This window comes from Anthonomus grandis, chromosome 10 (assembly GCF_022605725.1).
Source record: "Anthonomus grandis grandis chromosome 10, icAntGran1.3, whole genome shotgun sequence".
Taxonomy (NCBI): Eukaryota; Metazoa; Arthropoda; class Insecta; order Coleoptera; family Curculionidae; genus Anthonomus; species Anthonomus grandis.
Genome location: NC_065555.1, coordinates 11,280,394 through 11,299,144, shown reverse-complemented (window position 1 = coordinate 11,299,144; position 18,751 = coordinate 11,280,394). Strand labels below are relative to the sequence as shown.

General features: G+C 31.1%; 1 protein-coding gene across 1 annotated transcript; it reads left to right on the top strand.

Annotated features, from left to right (window-relative positions):
- Nucleotides 1–1,003: 1,003 nt before the first annotated feature.
- Nucleotides 1,004–12,883, top strand: LOC126741126 (uncharacterized). Its single transcript, XM_050447459.1, has 11 exons — nt 1,004–1,593; nt 2,967–4,124; nt 4,950–6,812; nt 7,830–7,979; nt 8,836–8,974; nt 9,228–9,404; nt 9,469–9,602; nt 9,942–10,075; nt 11,706–11,826; nt 11,881–12,058; nt 12,431–12,883. Exons 1-11 carry the CDS (start codon nt 1,140–1,142, stop codon nt 12,624–12,626), a joined length of 4,704 nt encoding a protein of 1,567 aa, XP_050303416.1. The 5' UTR covers nt 1,004–1,139; the 3' UTR covers nt 12,627–12,883.
- The last annotated feature ends 5,868 nt before the right edge of the window (nt 12,884–18,751 follow it).

Here is an 18,751-nt window from a genome sequence, read left to right as displayed (position 1 = left end):
TAGATGCGACTCATGAATTTCGAGTGCATCTGGAGCGTCGAGAACGTCGCTTTATCGGGACTTCTTTTTATGGAGAAGTGCAAATCTGTGGAATAAACTCCCAAAGCACGTCTTTCCCAAACATTACAACTTGCAGAACTTAGGAGAATATCCACAGATACTTTTAGCACTGGCGCTACTCGTGATACTTGAGTACACTAGGGTTTGCTTTTTTGTGCCAGTGTCTTCCATAAAAAAAATAAAAAACACTTAATTAGAATAGAGAATTTATTCCTATTTATTTGAAATCTGAAAATCTTCAGTTTAATTAATACACATGAGGTAGGACCGTAGGAAAGACGGATGTATGGACACATGAACGTATCGTCATCGATATCCAGTTCAAAGGACCACCATCTGGTTATAGCTCATCCCACAGATGTAAATAGCTCCGCACTGCGGAGCTATTTACTTAACTAGTTAGTACACTTAATTAGAATAGAGAATTTATTCCTATTTATTTGAAATCTGAAAATCTTCAGTTTAATTAATACACATGAGGTAGGACCGTAGGAAAGACGGATGTATAGACACATGAACGTATCGTCATCGATATCCAGTTCAAAGGACCACCATCTGGTTATAACTCATCCCACAGATGTATATATAGCTCCGCAGTGCGGAGCTATTTACATCTCATCCATCCATTTTACCGGTTAAAATGGCTCATCCATCCATTTTAACCGGTAATACCTTCATCTTCAGCAAGTTTATAATTGATATTTAAAAGTTTTGATTGTTTAGATGATTTTTATTATTTATTATTCAATTATGTATTTAATAAGATAATATTATTAATTTTCAACTGATAAAACGTGCCAAAAATTAAAGGGTGAAGGAACCCTCAATCGAGCCGTAACCAAAACGTAACTGGTTAAAACCTAATAGACCGCTTAAAAATTCTTGCCTATGACAAATGACAATATTGACATGATTGCTTGTGTTGTCTATTGTGTGACAAATAAACAAACAAAACGGTCAAACGAATTCAAGAATTGTAATTTTTAAATTTGAAATAAAAGCGGTGCGATATGCATGAACTCCTTAAGGGCCTTGGATTTTAGAGAGGATAGATTAATACTGTAGAACGATTTAAAAAAATGGCACCCTCCAGAAGCTTCCGCACTTACAGCAAGGGTAACACCTCGGTGTCTGCTATGGATGCATTTAATATACTTTTTGCAAAAAATTTAACCCAAAGGAAATTACATGGTAAAAAACTCAAAGCCAAGAAACTAGAAATCAAAGAACTGCCACAGAAAATTAAGACTATTTTAAGTGATGATTCTCTTAGAGTTAACATTAATGATACTTTTGATAAGATTTTACAACCACAAGCTAAAGCACTGCCGAGTAGCTACAATAACAGTTTGGACGAAGCTCAAAATAGTTTATTAGTTTATAAGAAAGCTGACAAAAGTAGCTCTGTTAATAAATCATCTTTTGATTGCATCAAGAATGCATCACCAATGGTAAAAAAACTGAGATCCTTCAAAAATAACTCAAGTAACATCAACCAAAAGTATTCTTGGTTTGATCAAACTACACCCACAGGTTTGTAACATTTATGTGCTTTTCAATTAATAATTAAATTCTAAAAGTATTACAGAGTAAAACATAACTTATAACCCAAACACAGTAAGTCATATACTCCAAATAAGCTTGCAATTTTTACTTTACTTTCTTAAATATTGATATAGGACTAGACCAAACTCTTCAAAATAAATTTATTAAAGTTCTTATTAATTACGATAGCCTTACTCATATAGATACACTTTATCAAGAATTACATCTTAATAAGTTAAATAAAATACTAAAAATAGAATAATGTAAACTAGTATACTTTTACGAATATGATACATAGTTCTCCAACAAGAAATGTAAATAATAATACCATTTATCAGAACTATGCAAGATCTAACATAGGATTAGGAAATTCTATTGCTAGCTTTTAAGGTATTTAGTGAATTGCCAGAAAATATAAGATGTGTTCAATCATTTAGTAATTATTCCAAAAAAATTAAAATATTCTTTGATACTTAGTTTTTTTTTAGGCATAGGCTTACTGTATAGAAGTAAAATAGTTACTCTTGTGACCAATGCTTGCATGCATTGATTAGAAAGTTTTAATTGTAATATACACCTGTAAACATTATTGAAGATAATGAAGATGTAAAAAAATTAACCTTGTTTAGGAATAAAAATTATGGATACTAGTAGTTCAAATTGGCAAAATTATTTACAGTTCTATTTAATTAATTCTTGTCTTGTCCTCTTAGATTTTTTTTTCATGTAATTTAGAAATCCTATAATGTCTAAAAACTAACAAAGAGATTTATATACCTAAGTAAATGTCACTCATTCTTTATTATCTTTGTCCTGATATATCACATGTTCATCTTAATTGAATTGAACATTCTGGTTTTAATTGTGCTATATGTATAAAAGTAGTAACCTAGTTGCCTCAAATATTTTGTATACCATTTTTTCCATTTTAAAGAATGTTTTCTTCCTAACTACAAACTGTATTAGGAAGAAGTCACAGAGTGTTAATTGTTTCTGCTTCATTTTGGGCCTACTTTATTTCTCATTTTTGTCAATGATCTTACTTATTTTATATATCAAATCAATTAATTTTATTATATAAAATTGAAGCGAATTCAGGAAGTCAGTAGAAGTAGTTAAGTAAGATAAATAAACCATTTTGTTCTTTTGGTTTTAACATGTGACTTAAATGTTATGACCCAAAAACAATTGTCTAAAATAGTCGGAAATTATGTATTATTAACCCACAAATAAAACTATTATTTAAATAAGATTTTCCAAATTCTTGTGTTAATCATTCATTATTATTTTATAGTTTATCATTGTTTGCCTGAAGAAAAAGTGATAAAGAAGTCTATTGACCTTTGATTATTTTTTTTCAGGGGAAGCAATCACTAATTCCCTTGAAGTGGAATTATCTTCATCGAGTGTCAAACGTCATAATAGAAAAAGCAAAAACAATTCTAATGCAAGTAGAAGTTCTCTGGTCTGTCTGCGATCACAGGCCAAAGATACATCTTCAATCAATGCTAGCAAGGATCTTTCAAATAAAAATTCTTCTACCGTGGATGATTTTAAAAACCCAAACGATTTACTGCCAGCTAATATGTCGATCTCCGTTATTGCAAAGAATAATTCCTTATTGAATCCATTTTATCAAAATTCTATGAAAGAAAATGGCTTGGTACATTCTAGCACTCCTTTAGTATCAAAGAAAGGGCCTCGAATGTTGGTTCAACCAATATCTCCTATTAACACCCAGTCAAATAGTCAAGACAAATTGGAAAGCTATATAATGGAATCTTTGGAAGATATTCGCAGTTGGAATTTGTCCCTACCACCCATTGATACAGGTAAAAGTGAGACAGTTAAAGTTGCTCAAGAAAATTTACCACAAAAACAGATGAGTTTCGATCTACACGAATTTGAAAAAGTTTTTACTCAACTTAGTAGCATATATAAACAACAACATAATACTCAAGCAAAAACCAGATCATTTTCATTGGAACATTTTGAGAAATTCCATAAAACAATTATTGAAGGTGAAAAACGATTGATTACCAAAAACTCTAAAAATATTTCACTTTCTGACTTTGAAAGTTTCTGCGAATCTTACTTGAAAACTGTTGATAAAGAATCTTTTTTTGATAGTTCCCATAGATCTGGATTTGTTACCCATAGAAAGCACAAAAATTATAGACATCAACATAAAAAACATTTTACTTTAAAAGACTTAGTAGTTGTTCTGGACAAAAATATTCTCAACATGTCAAGAAATAATTTTATGAAGCACAAGGAGATATCATATCCAAAATATAATACTTTAAAGCAACTGACCGTTAATGTGACCAAACTATCTCTAAAGTCGCCAAAAATAAAATCAAAACCTGCCTTTAAAGCCAAAGATAAATTAAAAAGGAAAAGGTATGCAGCATGTAAAAAATTCACTTCAAACTGGAATAAGAGTAGCAGTTCAATGACCACTAATGCATCTATTAATGATTCTAAGAAACTGATGAAATCAGCTAAGATGACAACTGGTAAGTTTATTACTTGTAATAATGTTATCATAAATATCTGGAATTGACATCTTCATTCTATGTAGGAAAAACTATATTGCTTACAAAATAAAAAAAAAAAAATTCTGTCATACAGATTTTTCTCCAAACTACTAAAATATTTTTTACAATCTAGTACTACTGGTTAGACTTAAGGTTTATGTTATGTCTGTAATGTAAAATAATATAATTATTATCTTCTATATTTTTTTAACTTCTAACAATAAAGATATAATATTGCTAACAAAAATTTCGAAAAATTCAGTATACATTTTGTAATAATCTTTAATTTATTTTAATTAATGCCAGTGGCAACTTATTGTTTGATCAGGATGTCACTTGCTTGCATACTTATTGTTTTCCTTAAAAATGTTTAACTCTTGATATTTAATATGCGCCAAATGGCGAGTTTTACATCTGTCATCAATATAAAGTAATTTCTTATACGTTAATATGTTGAAATTTTTTAACTAATTATAAACATTTCAGGTGTTGGAACTTATTTTTCTTCTAGGAATTAAAAGTAATTTTTTTCGAAGAATTCAATGTCTTTAAAAAATTATAGATACCTACCCTTTTGCGTTTGAAGTAATTTTTTGTTTTATTTCAGAAATTTGTATGTTTTCTTGGGATTACAACTTAATTTGCTTGGCGTTTTCCAGGATTTTCTCTCTAGTAAGATATAGAGTTTTAAAGATTTTATTTTTTGGATCATTGACCTGATGTGGCAGATCGACCACTGATCTGCATACTGATCTGAATACTATCATTGCTTGATGCTAATTTTGGTTCTCTGTTTTATTTTAGGAACAAATGCTAAAAGAGCTTCCAAAACAGCAATCATACCAACTTCCTCTGAGAAAAACCAAGATTCGAATGCAAGGAAAACTCGAAGTCAGTCAAAAATATCTGATCAGCATACATCTAATAGCTCTTCTGCGGAAAAACCGTATGTTAGCCAAATTTTATCTAACACTATTCTTGACGAGTCTCAAAAACTGTCTTCTATTGTTTCACCATATGCTTTCATTAATAGACGTCGCCCCGGAGTATGTAGAAATCAAAATTTGGAAAGAGATAAGAGTGAAAAAAACTACATAGCTCAAGATTATTCTAATATATTATTCAAGACTCCAGAAAAGAAAATAAATGAGCTGACACGAAAGACGACTTTGAGTGTTAGTCCTGATCTGTTTGACAGTTTTGTCAGTAATAACGGAATAAAAAGACCGCATACTCGAAGCCAAAGCGCTTCCAATTTAACCACTGAATCTAACTCTGTTTTAAAGTTAACTCAAATAAGCAATTCAAGCAAAATAAAAACCAAACGAAACTCAGTATTTTATATATCCGACAACATCGAACATTCGACTCGTATATCTGATGCGTCGACTGGTATATCTGATGCGTCGAATATTATGGATATGTCAGGAAATCCCTCCATTCAGAGCCAGATACAGATTTTTATCAACTCACAATCGAGTCAACTATCAATACCATTTAATGCTGATGATTCTCAAAAGGTAACAAGGACTTCCATGCAAACTAGGAAGTCAAATGCATCAAAAAAGCTATTTGTAGCAGAAACAAACGGTTATGAGGATGGTAGGATCTCTAGAAGCTTGCAAGAAAATTTGGTTTTCTCTACACCTTGCAGAAGATATACAGATGCAACAGATAAAAACCGTAAAAACGGACGTTTACGTTCTGAGAAAACTAGCACAACTGATAGTTGCTATCAAAGTGACAGTCATAGAGCTACGAGATCTCTATCTGTTTATGATAAAAAAAATATACCATATCCTGTTTTAGGCAGAAATTTTTCTGGCTGTCGTTTATCCCTTACGACTCTAACTAAAAACTCTATGTATGACAGTTGCTTTGAAAGTGACAGTCATAGACTAACCAGATCTATGTCAAGCAGCTGCATTAATTTTAATAAAGAGTTAATAATTATGGTCGGCACTCCTGCAGAAAAAAATTCAATCAGTAATTGCCAAACCTTGAGCCCATCTACCGAAACGCCTCAGAAACGTATAACAAGAACAAGGAAAAGCAACTGTTACAGCATAGACAAAGAATTGATTATCCTGGTCGACTCAGCTGATTCTACACCCTCTTGTGTTGATCTCAGGAAATCATCCTTGATGAATAATGAAACAAGTATAAATTGCACCATCAGAACACTCCGACAAAGTAGTCGTCGTTCCGGATCACTATCTCTTGAACCCAGTGTCTCATATTTCGAATTATCGTCCGATGATGGTTCTGGAAGATTCGAAGATTTGATCGATGATCAAATAAGTATAAAAAGTACAAGAACAAGTCGAAAAAGTAGTCGTAGCTCTGGATTAGTATCATTTCAACTTAATTCATCGGATATTGAATCAAGCTCTAGCACGTTACAGAACGACAGCTTGGCTCCGCCAGCTTTAAATGAGACATCAAAAACCGATCAGAATCAAAAGGTTTCTAACACATTACCTGACTGTCGTCAATCAGATGAAGTTTTTGATCGGGAATTAAGAAGTGATACGGCATTGAATCCCGTATTTAAGATCCCGACTTTGCCGGGTTTTAAACCGAAACATGGAAAGTGCTGGAGAAGATCGCTCATGCAACAGAAGAGGGAAAGTCTGCTTGGGAGAAATGCCAGAGAATCTATTGTTGGTAAGCTTTTTAATTTACACACTATATATTTTAATTTTTCCATTTGTAGGATTTTAGTAGGACTCCTGGTTGAAAAGAAAGGTGGTTTTACTAATTGCTTTCACTAAATGCTTTTTTGTATATTATTAATGAGGTTGTTGTGCTTCCTCTTTTCTTATGTTATTCTGTAAAAATGATTTCAACATACGGGACTCTCCAATGTTTTGCAGAACAATTAACATGCAACGGCAAATTATAGGCAAACACCGCACGCGATACATTTCGATATACTCGGGTACATTCCCGCTATTCCTCTCTAGCCTTTCGGCCTCTATGTTGAATTTGGGTCGAATTCCAATTATTAAAGTGTTATTAGGATAAACTCTCTTTTTAACTTACGAATTAGTATTGTCAACGGAATATATTAATTTGCGCACCCAAAACTTGAGTTGACCAGACCTGTATGTCTAGTTTCAGAATTTATATTATTTGGCAATTGTTAAATAAAACAAAGTTCTGTAAAAGTAATAATTTTAAATAACCTCAGATACTGAATCTTTTATATGTGTCAACAACAAAAGCCACGATCACGGCAAAAATAAAATAATTATAATCACCAAAATCCAATTATATCAACATCAGCATTTCAATGACGCCAAAAATGCAAACTCTTAATTTTCAAATGAAAGGCGAAAGTAGATACTAGACAAGCCCAATAGACATAAGGATTCGTCGATGACTTCTTTTTTAAGTTGCGGTCAGCAAGTTTCCATTAAATTATTAGGATCTTATTATTTTTAATTTGAAGTTTAATTTTAGCCACTTGCTTATATGGTTTGTAGTTTAAGGTTTTCTTCGTGTTTAATTCTATCAATTAGTGGTAAAAAAAAGTAGCATTACATTTTGTTTAGATAATATTTTTTTAATTTACAGTCCTAAGAATATAGGTTATTGCGTTCTTTAACTTTTTATAATACACATTTGTTAAACGCGGTTATCTTAGCATGCATATAATTTTTTTTCCTAATATTGTTATAGATACTACAGTAAACAGCCCACAAAATTCAATAGGAAAGGGTACACCATCAACAGGCTCATACAACAGTCGTATGTCCATAAAAATTTTACCGGCGTATAGCGAAACACGTACTAGACGACGGACAGCTCTTCAAAGCTACGTATATTCAGGTAAATACATAATATTTCTATCTATTCAAGTACCTCTACCTAAGTTTATATGACAATTGTCTCAAGTTATTAAAAGGACAAATATTTGATACCACAAAGTTTCATTCAGTTTTCTGGGAGAAAATCGGATTCTAATCAATCATCTTCATATATACCTCACATGTTTTCTCTGATGGTTCCTTTTGCTTGTTCCAGTAACTGGATAACTTGTTAGTTTACCTATATCGCTTAATAACACCATCCAAAGTCTGCAAAGATGCTTTTTATAGCATGAGAGACTGAAATTATTATGAGATGAAGAGTGACTAAAATTGTATGAAGCACCTATCTTTGGGTGAGAGCTTCTCGTCTATTGATAAGACGATCTGAGCCTGAGATATTTGGATGCAACCTAATCATTTTATCGCATTTAAACCTATTTTATTCAATAATGAATGTCCTATTAAACTCTTTTCTTCTTTCTTTTACTTATTACTCTGGGTTGGCATTACAGCTCAATGGAAGTAGATACACTTCATTTTAGCCGCTAACACATTGACTACTTCCAATAAAATTTGACCTGAGGGCCGATTTCCAAATCTCAAAATTCAAATTTCAATTAATTCATTTTTTAAATATCTTAACCATGATGGAAAGAATCTATCTATATATTCTATTCTATATTCTATCTAGGAAATTTTTTTAAGGTTTTTTCAGAAAATATTTTAGTTATATCAATATCTCACCCTACAACTCCATAAGAGCTTGGATGTACCAATAAAAGTACCACAATTCATATAAATTTTGATACTATTTAGTACTAGTAGCTTTGTTTGGTAATTTTGGAAATATGCTAATTATATATATATTTTTTTAGAAGTTTTATCTCAAGATGTTACAAATAATATTTCACTGCCAAAGAAATTATCACTGCCTATAGTAACAGCTAGAGATATAGTGCTTAAGTATTGCAACCAGGTGGAACCAATTCCATTTGAGCAGGCTTATCCAAGGAGGTAAAATAATAATTGTAATTGCAAAACTTATTTGCTTCCAGTTTTATTTATGAAATTGCTTACTAATAATAAAATCTTCTTTAAAAAAAAATACATTTGTCTCTTTTGTTTTAATAAGATCATTATATAAAGCTTTTTAGCATTAAATGAAACCATTTAGCATTTGATTGATTTTAATAAGATAAATCTAGTTTATATTATGTCCACTTAATATTTACTAGGTTGAAGTGACAAGGTTTTGAAATGTTTTAAGGTTATTACGAAATTGCAAGAAGATTGGCGAAGGTGTCTATGGTGAGGTATTTTTATACACTCAACCAAATGGTATCAGTACTGTTATGAAGGTTATCCCTATTGAGGGTAACCAAATTATAAATGGGGAAAGACAAAAGGAATTCCATGAGATTTTGTCAGAAATAGCAATAGTTTCGTAAGTATAAATGAACCTAGTAGTCAAACGTTATTTTCAAAAATGTATTTTTCTTATATTTCAGAGAGCTATCAAACCTGAAAAATAATATTAACAACAGTACATCAGGTTTTTGTGAGGTGCAACGGATAACATGTGTTAAAGGCAAATATCCAAAAATTTTAATAGATCATTGGGAGGAATATGATGAAAATAAAGGTAGATATTGGCTTTTTTTTTAAAATATTGTTATAAGTTATTCCATCCATTTGAAACTTTTAGGTAAAACTTAATGTAACATGGTATTATGTTCCATTACTAAGCAACATTTTTCAAATATTGAAATAAAACCTGTGTAAGCCTTAGGATTTTTTTCTGGATTGCTAAATCTAAATCAATCAACGTTTTCATATTAATTCAAATTGGGACTTTTTAAACACAATTTTTCACGTTTTACATTTAATAACAAATAAGTTCTAGGAATGATCTAAGAAAGACGAATCAAAAAATAATCCTGCCTTTAGATTTATTTGTATATTTTACTTTTTTATTTTTTAGGCTCTGAAAATGATCCACCGGATATTTTCAAGGAGGATCAGTTATATGTAGTATTAGATTTAGGAAATGGAGGACAAGACTTAGAGGCTTTTGTTTTCAATAACGCATCTCAGGCGGTCTCAATGTTTAAACAGGTACGATATTATGTGATTTACTTTATTTTGTGATATGATTTACTTAATTTTTTATGACTCTTATAGCTTCACCTTCACAAGTTTAGTTCCGTTTCCTTGAAAATCCCTAATACAGGGTGACAACTGGTAATAGGACGATTTTGAAATAAATGTTACACAAGAAATTTGCAAAGAAATACTATTTTATTAATACATCACATTACATTATACAATTTACAATTTAAGTATGGAAAATAATGTCATCAAGATGGTGACCAGTAACTTAGATGCACTTTTCGATCCTTTTTATGAAAATGTATCGAACTACAAGGCTTGTGAGCATATACACGACTCTTTAAATTCTCACATAAAAAAAATGACAAGTTGATAGATCTGGAGATCTTGGAGGCCACCATACATCTCCAAAACGGGAAATGAGTTTTCCTGGAGTGGCAGTATGTGCCGCGGCACCATCTTGCTGAAACCGCACATTCCTTGGGTTTATCTCTTTTTCATGAAATATGGACCATTAATGGCACACCATACTGTGACTTTTTTAGAATGTAGAGGACGCTCATGCATATTTTGTGGGTTTTCAGGAGCTTTCTACCTGTAATTCTGTTTATTAACCGCCCCTTCTAAGTGAAATTAAGCTTCGTCGCCCATTAGAATATGCTGACTTAAATTACCGTTCTTTTTACATCTCATCTTGTTGCTTCTTTTCTCATGACAGTGCCTGTTGTTCGTAAATTCTATATCCATCTTAAGATTGTGTTGGGAAATGTAACCGCTTCCCGCCTACCAATATTAAAGTGAGTGCGAAAATTCATCACTCCATAGACAAAATATATAGACATTTAGAATAAATAAGGGAATAATAAATAATTTTTTTGAATTCACCTTATCTTAACTTTTTGAAGATTTAACCAGAAAAATTAATTAGAAACAAATGTATTATTTTAATAATTATTTTTTTACGTTTTCTTATCAGGCAGATCTGTTGTTTTATTTAATTTTTAAAATTTTGGTCTAAAATGTCAGAATTTTTTGCTCTAAAAATGCCTGTCTTTGACTCGCTATTTAAAGGACAAATAATTTAAAAACATTTGTGCGTATAAAAAGAGAAGCCCCTGCTTTTGAGTCCTTCACTCAATGCGAAATATCTTCGTAGCTATTTGATTTACTTATTTTGAAATATTTTCTGGTTTACTTTATTTTCAGTTTTCAATAAATTTTTCAAAGGTTTCCGATATCGAATTAAATGTTGGCGCAGGTTAATATAGTGTAGAAACACACCTATTATATGTTTATCTACTTTATTTCGCAAACCAGTAGCGTAGCTATGACAAATTATCCATTCTTGTATGTCATAACTTCCTCATAACTTTACTAGAAAAAAATTAAAGTTTCGCTCGTTAAAACAAAAATTAAAACAAGAGTTGGTATCTTATTTTTTTGTATTACAATTTATTTTAAAACAACATTAATACTTTTTTTTTAAATAAAACTTTAACACCCTTCATCTTAAAAACCAAGCATTTTAAGTTTATAGTATACATTTATATTATATATTTTTCGACTTAAATTCACTCCAAGAATGCCTCCTTCAAATTATGACATACCGTTAAGTAACACCCTCTTATTCTTTTAGGTGTGTTATACCCTTGCAATAGCTGAAGAAGAACTGCAATTCGAACACCGTGATTTGCACTGGGGGAATGTACTCTTACGTAAAGTAAATACATGTAAGAAGATTAACTTTAAGCACAAGGGTAAGTGTTTGTGTTAAAGCTTTCTAAAATATTTGTTAAAAGCGGAAACTCTAGGTAAAGTGAAAAGTCTTAAAACAGAAGGAGTACAGGTTACGATAATCGACTTTACGCTTTCAAGAATGACACACGACGATGTGGTAATTTTCAACGATCTTGGGCAGGATCCAGATTTATTTCAGGCTGAAGGAGATTACCAATTTGAAATATATAGACTGATGAAAGAGAGAAATTGGTAAGCCAATAACTTCAAATTTTTTTTTCCTCTGCATTTACAGTGTTTAATTTATTTTCTACAATTTCGTTATTATTATTTTTAATTATTTTGTAATTTATTGGGTTATTTCGTCATGTCCCCTACCAGTCGACCGGTGACATAGTTAAAATGTTTAAAAAGAGTAACTAAATGTCAGTTATAAATGGTAATTCTAAAGTAATGACATATAATTGTAATATACTAGCTTGCCCGAAAAATTATCAGATTTTTCATGTCACAATTGTCCATTATTTGGGAATCTAAAATAGAACCGATTTTTATGAAAATCTAAATTTTTATCGATATTTTAGTAATATTTTACGAATAAAACGCAATATTTATTATTTTCAGCAATGACTGGCAAAAATTCACTCCCTATACCAATGTGTTGTGGCTGCACTATATTTTAGATAAATCAATCACTGCCTTAAGGTACAATAATAAAATGACCAGAAGTCACAAGCAAGGAATTCAAATTCTAAAGGACTTTAAAGAATGTCTTTTGAAATACAATAGTGCAACCGAATTTGTGAGAGAATGTTTATAAGTATATAATTTGTTTTTTTTTGTCTAATTTTATATTTTACTTTATATGCAGTTTTATTGATGTAATATTTATAAACTAGACAAAATTAATGCAACATCATAAATTTTGATCTCGTTTGATTTTTTTGTTATATGCAGACAAGTTTTACAAATGTGGCAAATTTATGATGTTGAGTTAAAATTGTCTAGTATTTATTTAGGTGTTTATACGTTCTTAAGTGTTTATGCAATTTTCGATCAACTAAATATTTTTTTCAAGTTGTTGTTTTAATTTAGCTTAGTTTCCTAACTTATTAATTTCTTTATGAGTTTCGTTTCTTTAAAAATATCCTCCAAACATTCGGTATTTAAAATTTCTAGACCCTTATAAATTTATCCATGATTTTTCTTTCTCCAGAGTAAATCACTAGTTTTTTCCTTAATGTAAAATGCTTTTTTGGATTATCTTTTTTTGGGCGTTTACAAATACAATTCCGAGTTATGGTATCTCTTGTATCTGTAAGGTGCGTGGTCAATGCATGAACGGTCTGTCCAATATATAAATACACCGTTTTGTCAATTCTGTTACTGCTGATTAGCTGCTCTGTCGCCAGGATTATGCCATATATTTCTGTTTGATGAACATTCGGTATCAATGCCTCGCATTATGTTTAATTGGAGGTCTCTGGAGTGTACGCCACAGCTCGAACCTGTCATAGTTTTGTAATCATATGAGTGAATATTAGTAATCCTTGCCATACGATCGGTACCAATTCCCTTTTTGTTGATTGTGTAGGATTTTTTCAAGGGACAGATTAGCTAGCAGAAGAAGCGAATTAGTTACTTCCTGCCAGAACCGCATCCTTTGCAGAGGAATCTCCGCATTCATATTGACTTCTCCTTGACAAAGATGTCCATAGATAACAGTGCATAAAGCTTAAATAAACTACACAATCTGCTTTTGCTAATCACCTGCTTAGTGAAATAAAAATCCTTTCCACCGGAAGATGGCATGCCTGCGACAAGAGGCAAGAATTAGATCTTTTAGAAACTCTTGAAATTAGTAAAGCCGTAAAAAGTCCGAACTGTACATGCGTAAATGACCAACAACCATTTAAAGCCGATTTTATTTTTAACAACCTAATTGAGTAGGCTTATGTTCACACCCTTTATTTTATTTAATTTTTGTCCTGCTCATTTTTAATATACCTATAACTATGTGTTTTTATGTATGAATATATTTTAGATGTCTTGCTTGTAACCTGTATTAGATATTTCCTATCTTGTGAGGTAAACTATTTGCGTTGATTGAATATTTGGAAAGATAGATCCTGTTTTAAAATATAACCGAGTGGTGCTACCGTCAAGCGGCAAACCTAGAAATAATTCATTTAAGCTCCTTTTGGCTTGATATTTAACCTCTTAACTAATCAAAAATCAAATCATAATATATTAAGTAAAGTTAGAAATAATACATTGTTCAATGAAAAATTTCAACAAATACCACATTTAAAGTTCCCATTATAGCCCAGTATATTAAATTTTATACATACTTAATTAAATTTTAACTTATAGTAGAAACTTAAAATTAAAGTTGTGACAAGCAATGTTGCCTAAGTCGATTCGGCTTGTGCGCAACATTACCTGTCAAAAAGTTATTCGAGTATTGGTACATACGTTGGTTTATTTTAAATTTGTAAATTTTAAAGAGGGAGTAGCGAGCCTGCCGACTAAATAGGCAGAAGAAAACGGGGGACTATGGACTGCAGCAATGATGTACCTTTTAAAAGAATTTCACGACTTACCTCTTGCAAATAGCCAACACATTCATAAATTTGTAATGATGAGTTTTTCATTTTTAATTGATAATCTTATTGATTACACATATTAACATTTTAGTCTATGAAAATATGAATAAAAATCTAATATACTCGTCGTAGTGAGACTAGTCAAAATATAACCATCCCGAGTATGCTTGTATAATAATAAATAAACGTAATATTTCTTAAACGAATTATTTCGTTAGTTTAAAGCTTTGAATTTCACGGACTTTTGGCTGCAATATGATTGGTTAACGGGATCACATGATCCGGCTCCGGCTACTTATTGTCAGTAGTGAATTTTTCGTTTTATTTATTTACGGCTTGCTAGATGTATGTGTCAAGTTGCTTTCAAGCGATTCTGACGTGTAAAATATGGCTTGGACGAGTCAGTGACCAATCAGGAAAAGAAATTAGTAGTTTGTCTTCAGATAACGGGTCAGATAGTGAGACCCAACCTGTAGTGAATGCTCGCAACTGGTACATTCAAAGTGTAAACCATCCTACTCCATGTTCACCACGATTTCTATTTTGTGCTCAATCCTCTTTGAACTTTACTGTGACAGACAATGCAAATCCGCTGAAATTTTTAAATTCAGTTTTTGACGATGAGCTGGTTGATAAAATCATTCTGGAGACTGACAGGTATGCAGCAAAATCGAAGGAACTTTGACCGTGTGAAGAATAGAGACGCATGGAAACCTATCACAAGTAATGAAATTAAAGTATTTCTTACTATAAATTTTATCCAGTCCATTATATAAAAAGACAGATCAATCTTCAATTCAATCAGATCAATTTTTGCAAAAATAATGGGATATAAACGTTTTTGTGAGATTAACAAATTTTTACATTTCTCGGATAATGCAAGCTATGTTGGCAAGTGAAATCCATTCCCGAAAATCAATAAAATTTGGGATATTTTCTTTATCTAAATGAAAAAAAATTAGGCACTGTATTCATTGGAACGGGAGATCACTATTGATGAGGGCTTGTTATTATACGAGGGAAGATCAGGAAGGATTGAATATATCCGAAATAAGCGAGCAAGGTTTAGTATCAAAAATGATATGCTCTGCGAGTCTTCTAGTGGCTATTTGAGAATTCACAATATACGCAGGAAATACAAAATTTGATAAAGCATAGAAACGTTTTCGTACTTCCACCAAAATAGTTTTGACACTTATAAAACCTTTACTTAGAAAGCCATTGCCTTAGTACAGATAAGTTTTATACTTCAACTGAAGTCGAATTTCTGATATCTTCACGATCAGGCACATGGGACAGAAAAAATCCACCTCAAGATATGAAAAAAAAAACTAAAAAAAGGAATGACGTAATAGCTTTTCAACGGGTACTAGGCATGAAGTGGAAAGATAAAACAGAAGTGAGGAAAGGAAGTACGGAAGCTGTTAGCAGTAGATGATTACAATACTACAATGGGTGGAGTTGATAAAGATGATCAGCACCTAGCAGACTTCCCAATCACTCGAAAGCGTGGTAAAAAATATTTTTGCACATGTTTCATGGAATAGTTTCATTTCCGTCCGTTATTTCTTCCCAATCCACTGAGGATAACAGAACGCCACTTTTCCGATTAAATACCAGCTACAGAAAAAAAAAGAAAATCCGACAAGAGTATGCCAGATATGCAGTCGAATGAAAGACCAAAATGGAAAAAAAGTTACGAAAGATTCAAGATACTGGTGGGCCGATTGTGAAGTAGGTTTATGTCTTGTATCTTGCTTTAGAATATTTCATACCAAAACTAACTTTTAGTATAGTATGTATTTGAGGTCTTTTTTGGTTTACGATGACTGTTTTTTGGTTTGCCCTTAAAATTTGTATCATCTTTTTATTCTAAAAAAGTTTATTACACGTAATACGTACGTTTTTACGTAATAGGTTGTAAAAACAAACTCTTAAATCTTACGTATTATATCTTGTTACTTAGGTTTATTTTCTCATTTTTCTAGGCTTTTTTGGTAATTTTAGATAGATTATCTTTTATATATCAAAGACACCAAAAAGGTTTCAAATAAAGGCATAACATTTTATTTTAACTTGCCAAACGTACTTCTATTTTTTTTTCTTTGAACTTCCCCAATATAATAATTTTTTCGAGAATTTTATAAAGCCCGAGAAAACCCGGGATAATACTAACAATAATTTTTGGTACAAAAAAAAACACAAGAAATCAAGACTTAATAACATTTTTGATAAAAGACGCAATCCAATTTTACTTATATTCAACTATAAAAAAACTTCTTTATTAACTACAAACTAAAATACAAAAAATATATGGGACAAGATTTAAGTAGGTTTCACGTTAATGTAAAGAATACATGAAATAATTCATACGACTTAATATCTATTGTCGGTACTATAACTTTTTAAAGTATGTCTACACTTAACAACATTAATTTTAACTTACAAGTTAACTTTACTACACGTAACACTTCCTAAATTTTAGGAAAAAACTGAAATTTGGCAGAATCGTTTTTCATTTTTCTGGCGTTATTTAAAAATATATAATAAAATAATGTATGCATTATTGTTATGATTACTTTTTCTGCCAAATCAACTTTGTTTTTACTTGTCGGCGCTATATTGGCCATTTGCAGTTTTGAATAGCCTTTTAATTACCTTTTCAACGAGGTATCTTGTATTTCCAATAATTAGTTGGAACCACCTCTATAAAAATATATACTTATCTCTTTTTCGCTTGTGGAGTTACCCAAATTACGTATTGGAAATGCAAGAGTGATACACTGTTGAAAAGGTAATTAAAAGGGCTATTTAAAACTGAAAAACTCCAATATGGAGCCCATAAAGTGGCTATCATAATGGAAATCGTATATGCGTGATTATAATGTTTGTTTCGACATATGTTTTAAAATAATGAAAAAAAAAACAAATATGCTTAATTTCGTTTATTTCCGAAAATATTCGGTTTTTTTTCTATTTTAAAACTGCATTTAGTTAAGCACGAAGTTGTGCAACTTCGGCCGTTCGCATCTTCTACCGTTTTCAAGACCCCATGTACAACATTAAGACTAAGGCAAGTTTAGGTAAACCGCAAAAGTCGTTGGTGAATTTTGGCTAATTGTTACTTAAAGACCATACAATTATTAAATTGATTTAAGAATTCCTTGAAGAAGTAAAAGAAATATAAAATTCTCATTTATTTTTTCCAATTTTCCAGCAAACAAAAAACAATGCCACGGTCTCATAAGCAAATTTTATTGGCTACACGTGTTTCGCCCTGTATAAGCAAGGCATCATCAGGCCTTAGGACATACACATATACACTGTAAAACTAACAACAATAAAATTTATTGTTGTTATTGTTGGACGAATTATGGATCACCTTTCTCGCCCAGAAAGTTGCGCATCTTCCCAAATATTCAATCAACGCTGTTAGTATTATTGTGTAGTAGTAAGCTTTATCCGCTGCCTGTTTACGTATTTATTCATAGATGTCATCAATAATACCGTTTGTTTAAACTTGAAAATGTTTTTTTTTTAAATATATACATTTTGATAGTCATAATTGTTCGTTGGTTTATTGTCGGGTAAGTTTTTCTTTTCAATTATTTATAATGAATTAATATGTCTCTTAAATCGAAACATGTCATTATTTAATTAAGGTTTAATAAATTTACTGTGATACTGTGGAGTTTGTGTTTTTTTTTATAATTTAAACAATCAGTATCTCTGTCAAACATGGATGATGTTTTAGAATTAACATCTCAATCTTTTTCAGGTTAATGGCTATAGTAATCCGTGGTTGGTCTTTCGGAATGTTCTTTTGTCAAAAGCACCCCGCGATGGCAATAAAAAGTTAATCGAAAGTACTCATTCAATTAATTTTTAAAAAAAGACTGTTTTTTGAATACTAGACAGCAGTCTATTATATTTGATGTAACGTTTAAGCTACTCTATATATGTAGTGATACATTTTTTCAAATCCACATAAAACCTCTATAATCATGTTTATGACAGATTACTACAATACTAACAATAATTTTTTAAACATTTTGACCGCTAAATAATTTATTTCTTTATTCTTCTAAATACGTAATAAAAATATAACTCTCCTAAGAAAATACAAAAACTACTTATTAACCCTCCAGCTGCAATTGCTAATGCTGGATAGCAATCTACAATGCCAACGCTAAAAAAGGTTGAGCTTTTTGAGTTGCATATAGGTCTTCTAGTGTATATCAATATATTTTCTCGGTGTTGGATACCGGTTTCTTGTAGAAATCGGAAACTGAAAATTATATTAGTTTAAACTTGCTTCTATTATTAAAGAGATCAAGGC

Bases quoted from the DNA above. Each gene is read 5' to 3' on its own strand.
- LOC126741126 (XM_050447459.1), top strand. From the start codon at position 1,140: ATGGCACCCTCCAGAAGCTTCCGCACTTACAGCAAGGGTAACACCTCG. The intron at 10,076-11,705 runs GTACGATATTAT...TTATTCTTTTAG, and splicing joins CGGTCTCAATGTTTAAACAG to GTGTGTTATACCCTTGCAAT. The intron at 11,827-11,880 runs GTAAGTGTTTGT...CGGAAACTCTAG, and splicing joins GATTAACTTTAAGCACAAGG to GTAAAGTGAAAAGTCTTAAA.